The sequence below is a fragment of the Hemibagrus wyckioides genome, linkage group LG03, assembly GCF_019097595.1.
Source record: "Hemibagrus wyckioides isolate EC202008001 linkage group LG03, SWU_Hwy_1.0, whole genome shotgun sequence".
NCBI classification, from domain to species: Eukaryota; Metazoa; Chordata; class Actinopteri; order Siluriformes; family Bagridae; genus Hemibagrus; species Hemibagrus wyckioides.
The window spans coordinates 5,045,349-5,065,145 of record NC_080712.1 but is presented as its reverse complement, the minus strand read 5'-3'; the positions used below and the strand labels follow the sequence as shown (position 1 = coordinate 5,065,145).

The window sequence follows — 19,797 nt, the reverse complement described above, 5'->3', positions numbered from 1 at the left end:
ATGATGATGATGACAGTAATGATGATGATGTCAATGAGGGCAGTGATGATGACTGATGATGACAGTGATGATGATGATAATGATGACAGTGATGATAATGATGGTGATGATGATGATGATGATGTCAATGAGGGCAATGATGATGACTGATGATGACTGATGATGACAGTGATAATGACGATGATGACAGTGATGATGATGATGAAGATGATGACAATGAGGCCAATGGTGATGAAGACGATTATGATGATGATGATGACAGTGATGATAATGATGGTGATTTTGAGGATGATGATGATGATGACAGTGAGGGCATTGATGATGACAGTGATGATGATGATGATGTTGATGATGACAATGAGGCTAATGATGAAGACGATTATGATGACAGTGATTATGACGTTGAAAATAATGACAATGACAGTGATAATTATGATTGAGAGTGATGACTATTTTAAAAGCAGCAGTTATTAAGTTCTTTACACATCAGTTTAAAATGACATAATTACATTACAGTCATGTTTTGTAATAATTCAAATTCATTCGATAATTGATTTATAATTGCTATCAGAATTTGTATTATGTATTAATCTTTAAAATATATATATTTTTTCTTTTATTAAAATAATTGTTTTTCTTGTTTCCTGTTTCACATTGCATAGCATGGGGTTTAAATAAATAAATAAATAAATAATGAAGAAAATGAACTCTTGGTAAAATCCAGACGGAGATTGTGGTCCTATTTTCCAGTTTAGATTATATCCAGCATTTGTTCATTATGGAAGTGCATCATTGATTAAGAAGCACTGTATTTAACGAGGTATGACTTTACACACCGTTAGCATATAAAGTGAGACTGCGTATGTTTTAGCATCACCTCTTCATATTCCACCGCGCTAGCTTTAATATCGCAGCTCTTCATGCTCGAGCGTTTATTGAACAGTAAGCAGTAGAGAACCACGGCACAGCCTTCGGCGTTATTAGCTTCCTGTTATACGGCAGAGGAAAACGCAGTGTTTTAATAGCACTGCCAAATGAAATGGCTCGTAAAAAGGGGCAGATTCACAAGGCCGTCCTCCTCTTTCTGATCATACGAGGCTTTAAAGTGGTGCGCAGACCAACCTCACAGGTACGAGCGAGACGTCCGGATTTGATTCGATCAAAAATCGATGCTGCTTTGTTTCTCAGCCGCCTTCGTTTCTTTTTCTTTTTCTTTTTTTTTTATCAAGCCTACGAAGTGAGGGAATATAAAGACGCCACACAGAGACACAGTTTCTCTATAAACCTTGAAGAGCCATTCATTACATATCTATATTTTTATTCGGCGTTATCAGAAGACTCTACATTCTGCTGCTCCATCACATTTCCAGTAATGAGATGGAATAGCTGGGTGTGTGCGGTGCGCCGTAGTGTTGTGTCCCCTGTCTCTGTTCGCGCTAGCTCGTCCGTCACTGCTGTCTCACATTCCTCCGAGTCCCTTGACATTTTATCATCTCTAATCAGTCGCAGACACTGGCTGCTCTCATTGTTGGCTGCCTCTGCTGTTTTCTGGAACTTTTCTGTCGATCTAGCAAGTATAAGAGTACTAGGGTTATTGTGGGACGCGGTGTGAAAGTGTGAAGTCAGTCAGTCATGCTAGGCTTGAAGTAGCATCCACACTACACATGCTAAACAACAGAACAACATGCTGAATACATGCTTAAGATACATGTACAGCACTGTAAGGATGGATATTTAGGATGTCATGCTATGTTTAGACAGTTATTAAACTTTCTTGAATCTAAACGTGTTGATTCTTATCGTTTCTATGGTAACAAGCCGAGTATTAATATCACACATCATGGATAACAGCATGTCCTGTCAGAAATCTATTTATTTAAAGTATATTTACTTCTGCTCTGTTTTTATAAATAAGATCTTATCATTCTAGTGCATTAACTTGACCACACTGTTCTTATGTACCGAGTTGTATTTATTCTTAAGAAGTCGTATATAAATCACGAGCAGGACTTTGACTCTTCTTGTGTGAAAGGAATCTCAGGCATCTAGAAAATGTCCATGTGTGTAATCGTGCTCGATAAATATGTCAGGTAATGCAGATCACTCATCTGCTGTGTGACGGTCCTGCAGCGGTGCTGTATGCGAGCTCTGATATGGTAGCAGGGCTTTGATTATACGCTTGGAACTGTTTTTGTTTCACAAAGCTTTTATCACACACTTTTAGCCGTGCTAGGAATTTTCTTGTCACGCTTTTCCCTGTGAATTGGCATTCTTTGCTTCATTGTTTCCCCCCGTCTGAAGTGCTTGTTTGTTTCCACAGTAGAGATGTTTCTGAAAGGGTTGTGTGTCAGGACCTGTCACTGTCCTCCTCCCAAGTCTGATCACTTCACTCAGCCTCTGTGTTTCCTTTCACAACTGTCCTTGTCTACTACTCTCTCTCTCTCTCTGTATTTATATATATATATATATATGTGTGTGTGTGTATCATGTCACTATGTCACTTGTCCAGGTATCTTTTCTATATATATATAGATAAAGAGAGAGAGAGAGAGAGAGAGAGAGAGAGAGAGGGAGAGAGACATAGAGAGAGAGTGAGACCTGGAAAGTGACACACACACACACACATATATATATAGATATAGATATATGTAGATAGATAGATGCATAGATAGATGGATGGAGAGAGAGGGGCTGCGAATATGAGAATATGAGTTGCACATCCCTATGTCCTGCAATTCTGACTACAGAGCTGTCCTTGTGTGTGTGTGTGTGTGTGTGTGTGTGTCAAGATTTCTGAAGCTTCACAGTGTCCACACACTCATTTCCTATCATTTTTCTCTTTTTATGCAGCGAGCTTGTCAGAAGCCAACATCAGTGGTTTGGGATTGGTTTGTGTGCTCTCTCTCTCTCTCTCTCTCTCTCACACACACACACACAGAGTCAAAGTGGTATGTGTGTGTGTGTGGAGATGGATGAGCCTGTCTGGTTTAATGGAACTGCATTGACCGGTCAGCAGACCTTTTAAATGTAGCTCAGCTCATGTGGAGCCGAGCCTTCCACGGACAAGCGACATGAATGAGTATCCCACCATGCAACGGTACGAGGTTGGCTTTAACCCCTGCAGTAAACAAACCTGCTCACGGCTGGAATTTCCAATAGAACACAAGAGAACCTCTCCAGTAACTCTTAAATAACAGCCTCAGACCGTTACCCAGTCGCCCTTTGATTGGAATGAAAGAAAAAAAACAATGAATGCACCTGCCTCGAGCGGAGCAGAGCTATGGATTTCTTTATTGTCGCTATTACTTCTGCTACTCTCCTCTGCGACATACAGGAGCCTTCCAGATCGATAGGAGCCAGGTTATACCTTTGTGCTGCCTCTATAACCATCACCACATTGCCATACACACATCTAGTGAACAGAAGAATATCAATTCCTCTCTCTTACATCTGTCTAGACCTGGGAGGAAACAGAGTGTAGAGCCTTTTATTCAGCTCGTGCCTGCTTTTAGCTCCATCTGGATCTTAGGAACACTTCCTCTACCCGCTGTGAGCACTTGGAGTATGGACTCGTTGCTCTGGACGGAGCTGTGTTACTTAAATACAGGATAAAGGATTTAAAAAAAATTAGTGTCCGGTGTTTTGAGTTCAAATTACTGTCTCTTCATCTGCAGCAGAGAATCGTTTCAGAAAAAACTCCAACAAATCTTTTTAAGTAAGATGTGAATAAACACAAAAAGTATAGGATTTGTTTAGATCTGCATCCACCAGATATTTTGGTGAATCAGTTAATCTACTGACTTCTTAATCTATTGAAAAGTCCGGTCCAGCATTTCCCTCATTTAATACTAATACAGTGTAATTTATTAAATCTCAAGTAAATAACGTTACTAAATTCAATATTACAAAAACAGATGTTTATCAGATAAATAGTCAAGTGCTCATTTGCTCAGTGTCAGGCAAACTAACATGCTATGTTTTTTATACTATTTATACGCAAGTACTGTATAGTATTTCAGTGAGACTAATGTGGACTCCAGGACTGGGGGTTTGATTTCCATTTCCACTGTGTGTGTGTGTGTGGAGTTTGTGTGTTTTCCCTGTTCTGTTCCCTCAGGGGTTTCCTCCAGGTTCTACAGTTTCATTTATATTTCCAGCATGCCTTTATATATAGCTACTTATTTTGTACAACTGAGTAATTGAGGGTTGCTCAGGGGCCCAGCAGTGGCTGCTTGGTAGACCTGGGATTCAACCTCACAACCAGGTCCAAAACCTTAACCACTAGCTAACACATACCTCTCCATAGCAGTTTCCTTCCCAGTCTAAAAAACATATTGTGAAAACATGCATCTGTAAATTGTCTGTAGTGTGTGAATGGGTGTGTGAGAGTGTGTGTGTGATTCTGTCGTGCATTCGACTGTTGTTGTGGGAATAGCCCCAGGTTCCCCAAGACCCAATAGGATGAGCAGATCAAAGGATGGATGGAGGGATGGATGGATGGAGGGATGGATGTATGGAGGGATGGATGGATAGATGGATTTATGGAATGCACAAATGAACTGAATCATTTAAATCCATATAAAGTTTTCCTCTGATTAAAACACTGTCTCCTTCAGTGTCTAACTTTCTGTTGTATTCAAAGTGATGATATTACTAATTCATTAATACCGCCATATTTCTCTGTTTAATATTGGTCTGTAATGGGCTTGCATTAACTCTGAACAGCGCTCAGTATATTTTTTCTCTTTTATCTCATGTTCCCTGACTTGTTAACGCTCACAATTGTTTAACATTCAACCCCTAATTTATCTCATAGAAAGAATCTCTATCTATTTCCATCAACACAAAGCGATAACCCACATTTTCTCATGCTTTTACCACAGAGCGAGCGGGAAAGAGAGAGAGAGAGAGAGAGAGAGAGAGAGAGAATAAACAAATAAATATAGTCACAAAAGAGCAGAATGTCGGTTACGGTGGCAGTTTAGAGCTTTTAGAGTGCTGTGAACTCTCGTTGACCGACGTGAGTCCAATTAAAAGTTGTCATTACCAGCGTGAGAGGACAGAGTCCTGAATGTGTTCTGGGGGAACAAAAGAATTTTTATGATAAAAACAAGCCGATCCGCAGTTTTTTTTTTTTTTTTTTTCTGTCGTAGCCTTGGAGCATTTACACAAGTGCGATAACAAATGAGCTTCTGAATGTTATCATATTCACGTTGTGTTCGGTAACAATGTTGATTTCCATTGAGGTTTCTTGCACACTCCGTCGTTTTAATTAGCTGCTGATGTCTTCAGGCTGATATGTGCTGGTGTGTGTGTGGCTTTTTTGAAAGCACAGCATTTGATATTATCTCTCTTTTTTTAGTTTGATTAAAAGTTAACGATGTCTGCATTTTTTACAGTCCAGCAGAATCCGGCTGGTTGTGTGCCAAACGAAACAGACATCAGGGTAGTTAACCTCGCCTCGTCATTATCTCCACACTCAAAGAAGAAAATTACTGGCTTGAGCTCTAAACACACTCCCACTTTTCAAAGGTTCCCATCAGTCCTAGCTTTGTATTTGGCTACACATCGCGCCCAATCCACCCACAACACGCTGAAGAATCGTCACACTGATAAAACCGAACCGCTCTCAGACGTTTCTCTTGTTCCGCGTCCGCGGTCCCTACGGATTTCCAGCGCTGGCACGAGAAGCTCATTTTCTTCGCCACTTTAAAAAAGGAGTATAATAAATGGGAATCGAGTCTGAGCATTGATCTCGCTCCAGAGGCAGATTTATGAGTAATTCAAGGGAGTGCGTGTCGTCTCCTCCAGTGGAAAGGCTGGCCGAGTAAATTGGAGACAGCCAGAAGCGTGGACTAGGACGAAGACGAGGAGGGAGCAGCGGGGTTTCTTTTATTTACACGCTGGCCTCTGGCATAGCTCTAAAATACACAGCACATTAGAAGCACTGGTCCAGTCCTTTACACAGCCAGGCTTAGTGTTTGATTCAGAATTCACTTTCTAACTGGTTTTAGTCTGTCCAGAATTTAGAGATTTTGCGAGCACAGAAATTAACGCAAATTTGACTGCAGACTCGTGTGACTTCACAGAACATGAGTACAGCTCACATAGAAAGTTATTGCATATGTGTCTTCATTTGGAGGAGGTTCAAAGAAGAATCCTGTGCTTATGATTTCAAAAAATGCACAAAAAACTCAAAATCAAACATTTTTGACCAGAAAATGAGTTGCTGTGAACTGCTGGAGGAACTGTTTTATATATATATATATATATATATATATATATATATATATATATATATATATATATATATATATATATATATATATATATATATATATATATGTGTGTGTAATTACATGCACTATTTATATCACCTCTATAAATGAAGTCCCTGATTACAGCTCCACAACCCATAAAACTCTCTTGTTTTGTTTTCTTTTTTTTTTCTCCGCAGCCTCCGCTAAAAAACAAACAGAGAGCACAATCGGGTGAAGAACTCATAATAGTTAAAAGAGATTACAGTTACCGTTTGGCTAATAGAGCGCTACATTCCATCGCATTCCTTGCTGATTAATCAGTCCACTTAGAACTAAACTAAACTCTTAAAACAGCGCTGATTAAAACTAAGACTTTCACTTCTGCGTTCCGACGCTCCCTCATTAAAACGCGATGGCTTGCACGGCAGGGAAACGCGACTTCTCGGATTCAAATCGCGGGAACGAGCTTCTAATGAAGCTTTCATTACCAGAACTCTCAGTCCCTTTTAGTCCCGATGCAATATTAATGATAGAGAAGTCTGGAAAGTTAGAAATGCAGAAAAGCCTGGGATGAAATGATCCACCGCACTGGGGAAGGGACGGCTACAAACAGCCTGCCTCTGAGCCATCAAAAAAAGGAAATAAAATAAAAAAAAGGAAGAAAAGCATTGCAGCTTTTTATCATGGTCTGTCATGGAGTTGCCTTTGGCATGCACAACCTTTTCCTGTTTTTTTTATTTATTTTTATTCATTTTTTCCTATCTTTTTTTTCTCCATAACAGTTTACTTGCCACTTCCTTCGTCACTGCTAGACCTGCTCAACATCAACCGGCGTGATTTATGAGTTGATTTAAACGACCGCTCAGAGGACGGAGTGAAGGAGTGAGGGAGAAATCAAGAGCATAATAGACAGAGAGAACTAGAGCGCCGATAGAAAGAGCGATAGAAAGACAGAAAAAGACAAAGAGGCATGGAGAGGGAGAAGAAAGACGGACTTCTTCACACCCACCACTTTGCACATGCTCTTAACAGCTTTCTTAGGACCACAAGCGCAATTTTTTTGTCTGTGTGTGTGTGTATGTGTGTGTGTGTGTGGCTATAAATACCCGAAGAGATTATTCACACCCGAAGGCTTGTGGTGTGAAGCGTTTCTCAGTCTCACACACAACTTAAGGAAAAGATGCACATCCATTATCACCCACCTTACTTCATATAATCCAAGTATACATGGCTGTGAACTTTATTTCAGACTGTAAACTACATCAGTGTTGTGATTGTGAAGCTCGTAGCTATAAAACTATATACAGTATAGTGTTTAGTGTTTTTAGCAGAACCCTCTAGTGTTCTCCACTTTGGAACGGTTCTTCAGGTAGTTGAGGTTATTGAGCAGTCAGGTCTCAGAGAGTTTTTCTCGGTAAATATTAATCATTAGTGCTTAGTTAATAATGAACTACCAGTCTAGCAGTTTATTACATTTAATTCATTAGTCAGTTATCACCAGTGTTAATTCAGTTCATTCAGTGATTTAACTCTGAATCAGCTCTGACTCTGCGATTCAGTGATTTGAATCAGCTGTGACTCTGTAATTCAGTGGTTTGACTCTGAATCAGCTTTTTCTCTGTGATTCAGTGATTTGACTCTGAATCAGCTTTGTTTCTGTGACTCTGTGATTTGACTCTGAATCAGCTCTGACTCTGTGATTCAGTGATTTGAATCAGCTCTGACTCTGTGATTTAGTGATATGACTCTGAATCATCTCTGACTCTGTGATTCAGTGATTTGATTCTGAATCAGCTCGGACTATGTGATTTAGTGATTTGACTCTGAATCAGCGCTGACTCTGTGATTTAGTGATTTGACTCTGAATCAGCTCTGACTCTGCGATTCAGTGTTTTGACTCTGAATCAGCTCTGTCTCTGTGATTTAGTTATTTGAATCAGCTCTGACTCTGTGATTCAGTGATTTGACTCTGAATCAGCTCTGTCTCTGTGATTTAGTTATTTGAATCAGCTCTGACTCTGTGATTCAGTGATTTGACACTGAATCAGCTTTGTCTCTGTGATTCAGTGATTTGACTCTGAATCAGCTCTGACTCTGTGATTCAGTGTTTTGACTCTGAATCAGCTCTGTCTCTGTGATTCAGTTATTTGAATCAGCTCTGACTCTGTGATTCAGTGATTTGACACTGAATCAGCTCTGACTCTGTGATTCAGTGATTTGACACTGAATCAGCTTTGTCTCTGTGATTCAGTGATTTGACTCTGAATCATCTCTGTCTCTGTGATTCAGTTATTTGAATCAGCTCTGACTCTGTGATTCAGTGATTTGACTCTGAATCAGCTCTGACTCTGTGATTCAGTGATTTGACTGTGAATCAGCTCTGACTCTGTGATTCAGTGATTTGACTGTGAATCAGCTCTGACTCTGTGATTCAGTGATTTGACTCTGAATCAGCTCTGACTCTGTGATTTAGTGATTTGACATCCATTATCACCCACCTTACTTCATGTAATCCAATTATACACGGCTGTGAACTTTATTTCAGACTGTAAACTACATCAGTGTTGTGATTGTGAAGCTTGTAGCTATAAAACTATATACAGTATTTAGTGTTTTTAGCAGAACCCTCTTGTGTTCTCCACTTTGGAACGGTTCTTCAGGTAGTTGAGGTTATTGAGCAGTCAGGTCTTTGAGAGTTTTCCTTGGTCTGCTCTCAGGTCCATTCTAACACGCATCCTGGCTGACCGAATCCCAAATGGACAGCCGAAACACCTAGATTTATAAAAGCGTCCTCAGTGATCGGATTTCATTCATGGTTTGCGCTGCAGGAAAACTTTCACGCATGTTTATTACATCCGTCTCCCGGAGCGTATTCTATTCCCAGGCAGAAACGTCTCGCAAATCCGATCTTGTCTACCTGCTGTGTGCGGACTGTTTCAAAGCTTTTAATCATCCAGTCTGCTAATGAAACTTAAAAATGAAGGAGAGATGAGAGGAAGAATGAAGCTATTAAAAGCAGCTGCTTTCATCTGGCTGCTAGGGCAAGGATGTGGACAATTAGAAGGAGAAGCTTTTATTTTTCACATGCACATTACAGTAATGTGAAATGTTTTTCTTTGCATGTCTCAGCTTGTTATGAAGTTGAGGTCAGAGCACGGGGTCAGCTATGGTCAGAGGGTTAAGGGCCTTGATCAAGGGTTCAGCAGTGGCTACTTGAACCCCTGACCTTCTGATCACTAACTAGATGCCAATCTTTGTTGGTTCTTTAGTGCTGTTTGGTGCTGGTAGTTTGATTGATCGGATCACAACACATCCTATAGATGCATTCGATTTTTTTCACAAATTAATCTAACGTTAATTAGGACTTATGATCAGATCACCCAGGACACTGTTAATGCAAGGTATTAAGCCCATGAGTGAGTTAATGCTGAATCAGCTCTTACTCTGTGATTCAGTGATTTGAATCAGCTCTGACTCTGTGATTCAGTGATTTGAATCAGCTCTGACTCTGTGATTTAGTGATTTAACTCTGAATCAGCTCTGACTCTGTGATTCAGTGATTTGAATAAGCTTTTACTCTGTGATTCATTGATTTGATTGTGAATCAGCCCTGACACTGTGATACAGTGATTTGAATCAGCTCTGACTCTGTGATACAGTGGTTTGACTCTGAATCAGCTCTAACTCTGTGATTTAGTTATTTGACTCTGAATCAGCTCTGACTCTGTGATTCAGTGGTTTGACTCTGAATCAGCTTTGTCTCTGTGATTCTTTGATTTGACTCTGAATCAGCGCTGACTCTGTGATTTAGTGATTTGACTCTGAATCAGCTCTGACGCTGTGATTCAGTGATTTGACTCTGAATCAGCTCTGACTCTGTGATTCAGTGATTTGACTCTGAATCAGCTCTGACTCTGTGATTCAGTGATTTGACTCTGCATCAGCTCTGACTCTGTGATTCAGTGATTTGACTCTGCATCAGCTCTGACTCTGTGATTTAGTGATTTGACTGCATCAGCTCTGACTCTGTGATTTAGTGATTTGACTCTGCATCAGCTCTGACTCTGTGATTCAGTGATTTGACTCTGCATCAGCTCTGACTCTGTGATTTAGTGATTTGACTGCATCAGCTCTGACTCTGTGATTTAGTGATTTGACTCTGCATCAGCTCTGACTCTGTGATTTAGTGATTTGACTCTGCATCAGCTCTGACTCTGAGCACTGGTTTAAACAAAAAAAAGCTGCTCTGCTCTGCTGGTGTTGATTACAGAATGAAACTGAGTCACATACAGGAGCTCGCTTTTCACAGCAGCTTTTACTTGTGCTACTTTTATGCTACACACACACACACATACACACACACACACACACACACATACACACACACACATACACACACACACACACACACACATACACACACACACACACACACACGCACACACACAGATACACACATACACACACACACACACACACACACTGTTTATACTGCAAATAAATAAATAAATAAAATTCTCCAAACAGCTCTGCAAACAGCTCTTTTTAACAACTCTGTAACATTACCGCTAACAACATCACCGACTCTTATTCCACTTGACGTCTTTTCCCAGTGTCCCGAGCGCTCAGTGCGAGTCTTTTACCGGAGCGTCGGCTTCGGTGACTGAAACTCTAGAGATAAGTAGCAGGTGTGACAATGAGGAACAATTCTGAATCAGTTTGTTGAGTAATATCATTAACATTCTGCTCTCTAATAACACACACACACACACATCTTTTGGATTTCACATACATAACTCCCTCTCTCCTGCTCGGATGCTTCCCCGGCTCTGTGGACCTCAGAATCTGGGCTGAAATGATTGTCACTGCCAAGATTTATTATGGTGCCGTCTCTGGAAAAATAAAAAGTGTCTCTGCAGCATTTTTCTGCTCCACCCGCTCTGGGGCTGATGGGAACTCTTGGCAAAGTTTAGTCTGTTAAAGTTGTTGGAGGAATGTGATGTGTGTGTTTTTGGGCCAGGATTGGGATTAGAGCAGATCTGCTGAGCTTCAGTGCTAAAGGTGTAACCATCAGGTCCTCAGATATTCTACTTAGAGTTGGATGAAGATGGAGATGTGACAAGATTCAAAATCAGATGTGGCCCTGCTGTAAAATGGAACTGGCTCTCTCTCTCTCTCTCTCTCTCTCTCTCTCACACACACACACACACACACACACACACACAGACATACACACATATTTATATATGTCCTTTCTGAAAATGATAATGTAAAACGCTGCTATTTTCCTTGAGAGCAAATGCCAAGAGACCCGACTTCACAGAGATTTTGAGAAACAGCACTAGTCCAGCATGAAAATGACCCTTTGTCCTGTAGAGAATGATGATTCTTTCTTTAAGAGATTAAAAGAGATTTTCACCTGCTGTATTTATTTTTTTATTATAACTCAGTGGGCTCAGAGGTTAAATGTGAGGAGGTCTGGGAAAACTTAATAGATGAAAATAGACCTAGGGACACCTTAAGGACACAGAATAGACCTAGGGTCACCTTAAGGACACAAAATAGACTGGGGACACCTTAAGGACACTAAAATAGACCTAGGGACACCTTAAGGACATGAAAATAGACCTAGGGACACCTTGCAGACCCCTTAAAGACACAAAATAGACCTAGGGACACCTTAAGGACACCTCAAGTACACAGAATAGACTTAGGGGCACCTTAAGGACACAGAATAGACCTAGGGTCACCTTAAGGACACAAAATAGACTGGGGACACCTTAAGGACACTAAAATAGACCTAGGGGCACCTTAAGGACACATAATAGACCTAGGGTCATCTTAAGGACACAAAATAGACCTAGGGACACCTTAAGGACACTTCAAGTATACAGAATACACCTAGGGACACCTTAAGGACACATAATAGACCTAGGGTCACCTTAAGGACACAAAATAGACTGGGGACACCTTAAGGACACTAAAATAGACCTAGGGACACCTTAAGGACATGAAAATAGACCTAGGGACACCTTGCAGACCCCTTAAAGACACAAAATAGACCTAGGGACACCTTGCAGACCCCTTAAAGACACAAAATAGACCTAGGGACACCTTGCAGACCCCTTAAAGACACAAAATAGACCTAGGGACACCTTAAGGACACCTCAAGTACACAGAATAGACTTAGGGGCACCTTAAGGACACATAATAGACCTAGGGTCATCTTAAGGACACAAAATAGACCTAGGGACACCTTAAGGACACCTCAAGTATACAGAATACACCTAGGGACACCTTAAGGACACATAATAGACCTAGGGTCACCTTAAGGACACAAAATAGACTGGGGACACCTTAAGGACACTAAAATAGACCTAGGGACACCTTAAGGACATGAAAATAGACCTAGGGACACCTTGCAGACCCCTTAAAGACACAAAATAGACCTAGGGACACCTTAAGGACACCTCAAGTATACAGAATACACCTAGGGACACCTTAAGGACACATAATAGACCTAGGGTCACCTTAAGGACACAAAATAGACTGGGGACACCTTAAGGACACTAAAATAGACCTAGGGACACCTTAAGGACATGAAAATAGACCTAGGGACACCTTGCAGACCCCTTAAAGGCACAAAATAGACCTAGGGACACCTTGCAGACCCCTTAAAGACACAAAATAGACCTAGGGACACCTTAAGGACACTAATGTAGACCTAGGGACACCTTAAGGACACAAAAATAGACCTAGGAATACATTAAGGACACCTTAAGGACAAAAATATATTTTCACCTGCCGTATTTATTTTTTTATCATAACCCAGTGGGCTCAGAGGTTAAATGTGAGGTGATGTCACCTCGGCTAAATTCAGGCAAAAGGGAGAGAGAAAAAAGGGAGGTTAGTGAGGAAGTTAGTATAATATTTATACTGCTGCTATACTGAAAGTGACTACAAATAGACAAGTACAGTGATCTTTAACATTAAAAATAGTTTATTAGGGATGTGCTGTTAAAGGAATGATAATGAAACAGATTATTTTTCTAAAACAGCTTTTCTTTGTGTGTTTTATTTCTATAACATTCAGGAGACACCGCCTGAAGCGGGGAGTTTATCACACCCACATGCAGGATAAAATAAAAGTGCTGCTTTATTAACAAAACTAAAGACTTAGACAGAACACTAGACGAACTATAACATGGGAACCTGGAAACACAATGGCTTCTGACCGAAGCACAAACAAAAATCAATGACTGACAAAGACAGATACCAAAAGGACTGGTGTATATAGGACAAACCATTAGGGTAAATGGGGAAAGCGAAACAATAGGAAGGGGCATGGCACAACACACAGGGCATAGTTCTTTCAGCTGCTTCCTGTTCGGGGTCGCCACCGCAGATCATTTGGTCCACATGTTTCTATTTGGCACAGATTTTACACTGGACACAACCCTCCCATTTAATCTGAGCTTGGGACCAGCACTCAGAGAGTTAACTCTTCAGTGGCTGGGTTAGCGCCCTGCCCGGGAATCAAACCCTGGCCGCGGCAATGAGAGCACATGATGCTGCCGCTGGACCACCAGGAGGAACACGGGGGAATACAGAAACAAAAAGCAGGCTATGGTGAAACGCCTGCCAGCACTCCCTCTGGTGGTTAGGCAGGGAACTGTCCCAGTAGCTCTTGGGAATTTCTCACACACCATGCAAAAGAGTAATATTAGATATTTCAGTTCAGGAGAAACTGCAGACTAGAAAGTGTGAATTATGACCATGTCGGTTACCCCAGGCTGCTATCAGCGTGGAGTTTTCCAAACCCTAGAGAGAAAGTTTAGTTGTAGTTTTTCCGACTGCCGTGTTTCCCGACTCACTGATGCGCTACAGAGCCGTTCAGCAGGTGTGTTGGAGCAGATTAACACAACGTTTCACAGCACCATGGCCTCTAGTGGAGCAGAATATTGCCGCGTGGCCGCTCTGTTTGCGTCCTTGGGTTCTCCTCCGCGCTGCTGAAAGCGACATGTAGCCCGGCTATGTACATTACAGCACATCCCCACGGCGGCCTGTTTGCTTTTAAAGCCCTTCAGCACGTTTGTGTTATTATGTGTAATCTAGAGCTTGCACTGGGTTTAATCACACACACACATACACACATACACACAGCATGCCTGTGAAGAGGCGATACAGCTACAGCTTGCACGAGTATTAATGGACTGAACCTCTATTTTGCGCACCTCAGAAATGGAAAAATACTAATGTATACTAAAGATAAGTGAAGCAGTGCCACTGAAACACGTCAGGAGTCGTTACTGACCACAGACACGGGCTGGAAATCAGGCGATAAGTCAGGCGAGAATTTAAACCTTTTATAAATAAAAACAGAAATTCTGTTTCTGTTAGAAACCACGTATCGAGTCTTTACATGTACAGATATTCAGAAATAAGCAGCTTGGGTTGGAAAGATTTGTGTGCAGTATGTCTGTATTTATAATTTATGACATCCTTTTGCATTAAAAAAAACCTTCCTGAATCATCCTGTCCTTCTGTCTGCCAATCAGCTTAAAATCGCTCCCGTCTACAGAAAGCAGTAGATGTTCTTATATGGCTGGAGACAAGCAATTTTGCCTCAACTAAAAGACATGAAGAGTGATTTTGAAGCCTGATCTGTAAAAAGCAGAGGACTCTGAGATCACTGAAGTTTTTGAAGCTTTTGCTTTGCATTCGATAGCAGGATAGCAGACTAAAGAAGCTGTCTGTCTGTCTATATATCTGACTGTCTGTCTATCTAGCTGTCTGTCTGTCTATATATTTGGGTGTCTAGCTGTATGTCTATATATCTGACTGCCTGTCTATCTAGCTGTCTGCCTGTCTATATATCTGAATGTCTAGCTGTCTGTCTGTCTATCTATATATCTGACTGTCTGTCTGTCAATATATGTGTCTGTCTGGGTGTCTAGCTGTCTGTCTGTCTGTCTTTCTATATATCCGACTGCCTGTCTGTCCAGCTGTCTGTCTGTTTAGCTGTCTGTCTGTTTGTCTATTTATCTGACTGTCTGTCTGTCTAGCTGTCTGTCTGTCAATATATGTGTCTGTCTGTCTGTTTGTCTAGCTATCTGTCTGTCTATATATCTGTCTGTCTGTCTAGCTGTCGTTCTGTCTGTCTGTTTTTTAAATTATTTTTTATCCTTTATTTCAGCGTATGAGCAAAAAACAGTCTGTTCACTCAGATATGATTCATTTCCTGTTCTCATAATGAACATCTTCATGTTTTGCGAATCATTTCGAGTCTAAGAACAAATTCACAGACGTTCATCTGAACCAAGGATCCCATCATAAACGAGTCGGCACAGCCTCTGTGACTGCACTTCATTTCCCTTTAATGAACTCTTTCACACCAGCGGTTGAGGATATATCTTTCCTCTTCCTGTGCTAGTCACAGAAAGTGCTGTGTTGTTTTAATACCGAGCTCCAGCTCCGTTAACTCACAGCAGGCTTCGCAATGTTATTAAATGATTTCTAATTGGATTTGCAGGTTGCATTATTCATTTAGCCTATATTGCTACTATAAAGGGAATGGAAAAGCGGAAGAAAGCCGTGCTGTAAATAGAGGCCCGGGTGGAGTTTCTGCTACGACTGGTTAATATTCAAGAAACACAGGCCAATTCAACAATTCAATTAAGTGTTAACAGCGGGGGGATCTTAAGGGACGTTAAACATTAATGCTCTTGAACTGGGCTTGAAGAAACAAAACTGAGATTCGATTAACATGTCACTGCTTCAAAACCACACACACACACACACACACTGATGAACTTAACCTCTTCCACATATACCAGCTCGTATGCAGTAACATGTGGGAGGACTGGATTTAATTCGGCGCTTTGAGTCACACTAATTAATCTGCTTCCAAGTAACTGAAATGAATTGTGTCATAATTAACAGCGCCTCTAACGTCCTTCCCTCTCTTTCTGTCTCTCGCAGAGCACCTAGGGGTCCGTCTGGAGGAGTACATGTCCAGATTTCCGAAGGTGCGGATCGTACGAACGAAGAAGCGTGAGGGTTTGATACGCACTCGCCTCCTGGGAGCGTCTGTGGCTAAAGGGGAAGTGCTCACCTTCCTAGACTCGCACTGCGAGGCCAACATCAACTGGCTGCCTCCTCTGCTCGGTATGTCAACAGACCTATTTATTTATTTATTTATTTATTTATTTATTTATTTTTTTTATTTTTTTATTTTTTTATTTAATTTTATTTTATTTTATTTGGGTTTTTTTTATTTACATTTTTATTTAATTTTTATTTATTTTTGTATTTTATTACATTTTTATTTATTTTTGTATTTTATGTATTTATTCATTCATTTTATTTGTATTTATTTATTTTTATTTATTTTATTTGCATTCAATTTATATTAATTTATTTATTTTTAAAATAGAAGAAGAGAAAGTGGAGGGGGGGTCACAGCACACGATGCACATTTTCTCTCTGTTTCTGCTTTTCAATCAGTGTGCCAAAGAAGCAAAAAAAATCAACTCCAACCAAAAAAAATCACACTTATCTCCCTCCTCCAAATCGACCAATTTCACAAATCAAATGCCTTTCTTGGTCACTCCTGCAGTGAGCTGATAAAAAAAAAGAATCATGAGGTGGCCTATTCCTTTATTTATTTATTTTTCTCTTTCAAATATTCTTTCTCTCTCTCTCTCTCTCTCTCTCTGTTGTCCTGCTGACACACAAAAAAACCCTTTTTCTCTTCTCCACTCGTATGCTGTCACCCTGAAACCACCATTTTGTGGCTTGTTGAGACGAGAGACGAGCGTGTGCTGTGTTGTGCTCCTCAGACCAAAAGCATCCTTCCTCATTACCTGTAATCACAATCGTGTTCGGCTGACTCGTGTCCCTTTCGATAGTTTGCAGTAAAATCATATGTGTTTATGATTCTGACACCCAACCTATAACCTTCATTTCTTTCCCTTTTGTGCCATGAAATAATAATAATAATAATAATAATAATAATAATAATAATAATAATTTTGTTTTGTTTTGTTTTGTTTTGTTTTGTTTATTTCTTTTAGAGAGCTTGATTCCATACCAGCAAAACAATGATGGAAAAAAAAGACATCAATCTAATCTGATCCTTTAACTAATGAAAGTGATTCAGACCGGGAACAGACAATGTTTACATATAAAAAGACTCGATTGTATTTGCGCATACATTTACATTTCCATTTCTGGCATTTTGCAGACGCCTTTATCCAGAGCGACATACAAAAGTGCTTTGAAGTCACTAACAATGAATACATGGGCACTGGTTCTCTAGCACACAGACTAAGGAGACCATCAGCCTAAAACTCTACTGGGAGGAAGTATAGTACACAGATTTTTAAACAAACAAGTAAATCTAGTGAGAAGCTGAGGTGAAATCAGCAGCGTGACTTCAGAGCCCACCTACCCCCGCTGACTGAGAGTGAGACAACAGAGGAGGGCAGATGAGGTTGCTGGACGTGGCCTGGATGAGAGAGTCAGTGTGTGTGTGAGAGGAGACGAGCAAGATGATGGGATTAGTTTTAAATATGCTTCAGAAATAGCAACAGAACAAGAACAAGACACTTACTATGTTTCCAGCCTTAACAGAATCTTATATATATATATATATATATATATATATATATATATATATATATATACATATATAAAGGACACTCTGTTAAGGCTGGAAACATAGTAAGTTTTATATAAATTTTATATTTTATATAATTTTATAATTATATTTATATATTATAATTTATATAATTTTATATAAATTTACACCTTAATGGAGACTAAAACTGCTCTTAATCACCTGAGAGAACTAATTTGCATAAACCAAAAGTCACTTCTAAGCAATCCTACAGAATGCACACTCTCTTATATTTTTTTATGTTTGCAGTGACTTTTGTGACTTTTGTGTAAAGTAGTAGGAAACATGCTCTGTTTCCCAGAATGCACTGCAGCTTACACACACACACACACACACACATTGCGAAGTAACGCTCAATCTTGTCGTACCTGAGTTCATCAAACCTTTTGATCTGGCTTGTTATATTCTAGTTTTTGATCTTGTTCCACTTCCTGGTTCTTATATTCTGGATTGTTCTCTCTTTTGACTCACGTTTTTGGATTTGTTTGCTAGCGTCTTTAATAAAACGCTAAACCGCAGCAGCATCCACTTCAGGCTGCACTTTGTGGCATTATGTTTTTAAGTATCTTACAGCTTTAAAGAAGAAAGTATCTGATGTTTCAGCGTCTGCTGATACGCAGAGTTTCTTATATCAGAAAACAATAGTGGAAAATATCACTTAATTATTATTATTATTATTAGTAGTAGTAGTAGATGTATCATTATACTTATTATTATTATTAGTAGTAGTAGTAGTAGATGTATCATTATACTTATTATTATTAGTAGTAGTAGTAGTAGTAGATGTATCATTATACTTATTATTATTATTATTAGTAGTAGTAGATGTATCATTATACTTATTATTATTAGTAGTAGTAGTAGTAGATGTATCATTATACTTATTATTATTATTAGTAGTAGTAGTAGTAGATGTATCATTATACTTATTATTATTAGTAGTAGTAGTAGTAGATGTATCATTATACTTATTATTATTATTAGTAGTAGTAGTAGATGTATCATTATACTTATTATTATTAGTAGTAGTAGTAGTAGATGTATCATTATACTTATTATTATTATTAGTAGTAGTAGTAGTAGTAGATGTATCATTATACTTATTATTATTATTAGTAGTAGTAGTAGTAGATGTATCATTATACTTATTATTATTATTAGTAGTAGTAGTAGTAGATGTATCATTATACTTATTATTATTAGTAGTAGTAGTAGTAGATGTATCATTATACTTATTATTATTATTAGTAGTAGTAGTAGTAGATGTATCATTATACTTATTATTATTAGTAGTAGTAGTAGATGTATCATTATACTTATTATTATTATTAGTAGTAGTAGTAGTAGATGTATCATTATACTTATTAGTAGTAGTAGTAGTAGTAGTAGATGTATCATTATACTTATTATTATTAGTAGTAGTAGTAGTAGTAGTAGTAGATGTATCATTATACTTATTATTATTAGTAGTAGTAGTAGTAGTAGTAGATGTATCATTATACTTATTATTAGTAGTAGTAGTAGTAGTAGTAGATGTATCATTATACTTATTATTATTAGTAGTAGTAGTAGTAGATGTATCATTATACTTATTATTAGTAGTAGTAGTAGTAGTAGTAGATGTATCATTATACTTATTATTATTATTATTATTAGTAGTAGTAGATGTATCATTATACTTATTATTATTATTAGTAGTAGTAGTAGTAGTAGTAGATGTATCATTATACTTATTATTATTAGTAGTAGTAGTAGTAGTAGATGTATCATTATACTTATTATTATTATTAGTAGTAGTAGTAGTAGTAGATGTATCATTATACTTATTATTATTATTAGTAGTAGTAGTAGTAGATG

At 39.0% G+C, this 19,797-nt stretch overlaps 1 protein-coding gene across 2 annotated transcripts in view; it reads left to right on the top strand.

Moving 5' to 3' along the window:
• The window catches only part of LOC131345546 (polypeptide N-acetylgalactosaminyltransferase-like 6), a 255,043-nt gene that overhangs the window by 158,557 nt on the left and 76,689 nt on the right, over positions 1–19,797 (top strand). For both annotated transcript variants that reach the window (XM_058378475.1, XM_058378468.1), the window contains one exon: positions 16,242–16,427. In XM_058378475.1, coding sequence (XP_058234458.1) covers positions 16,242–16,427 — 186 coding nt within the window. The remainder of the gene's footprint in view (positions 1–16,241; positions 16,428–19,797) is intronic.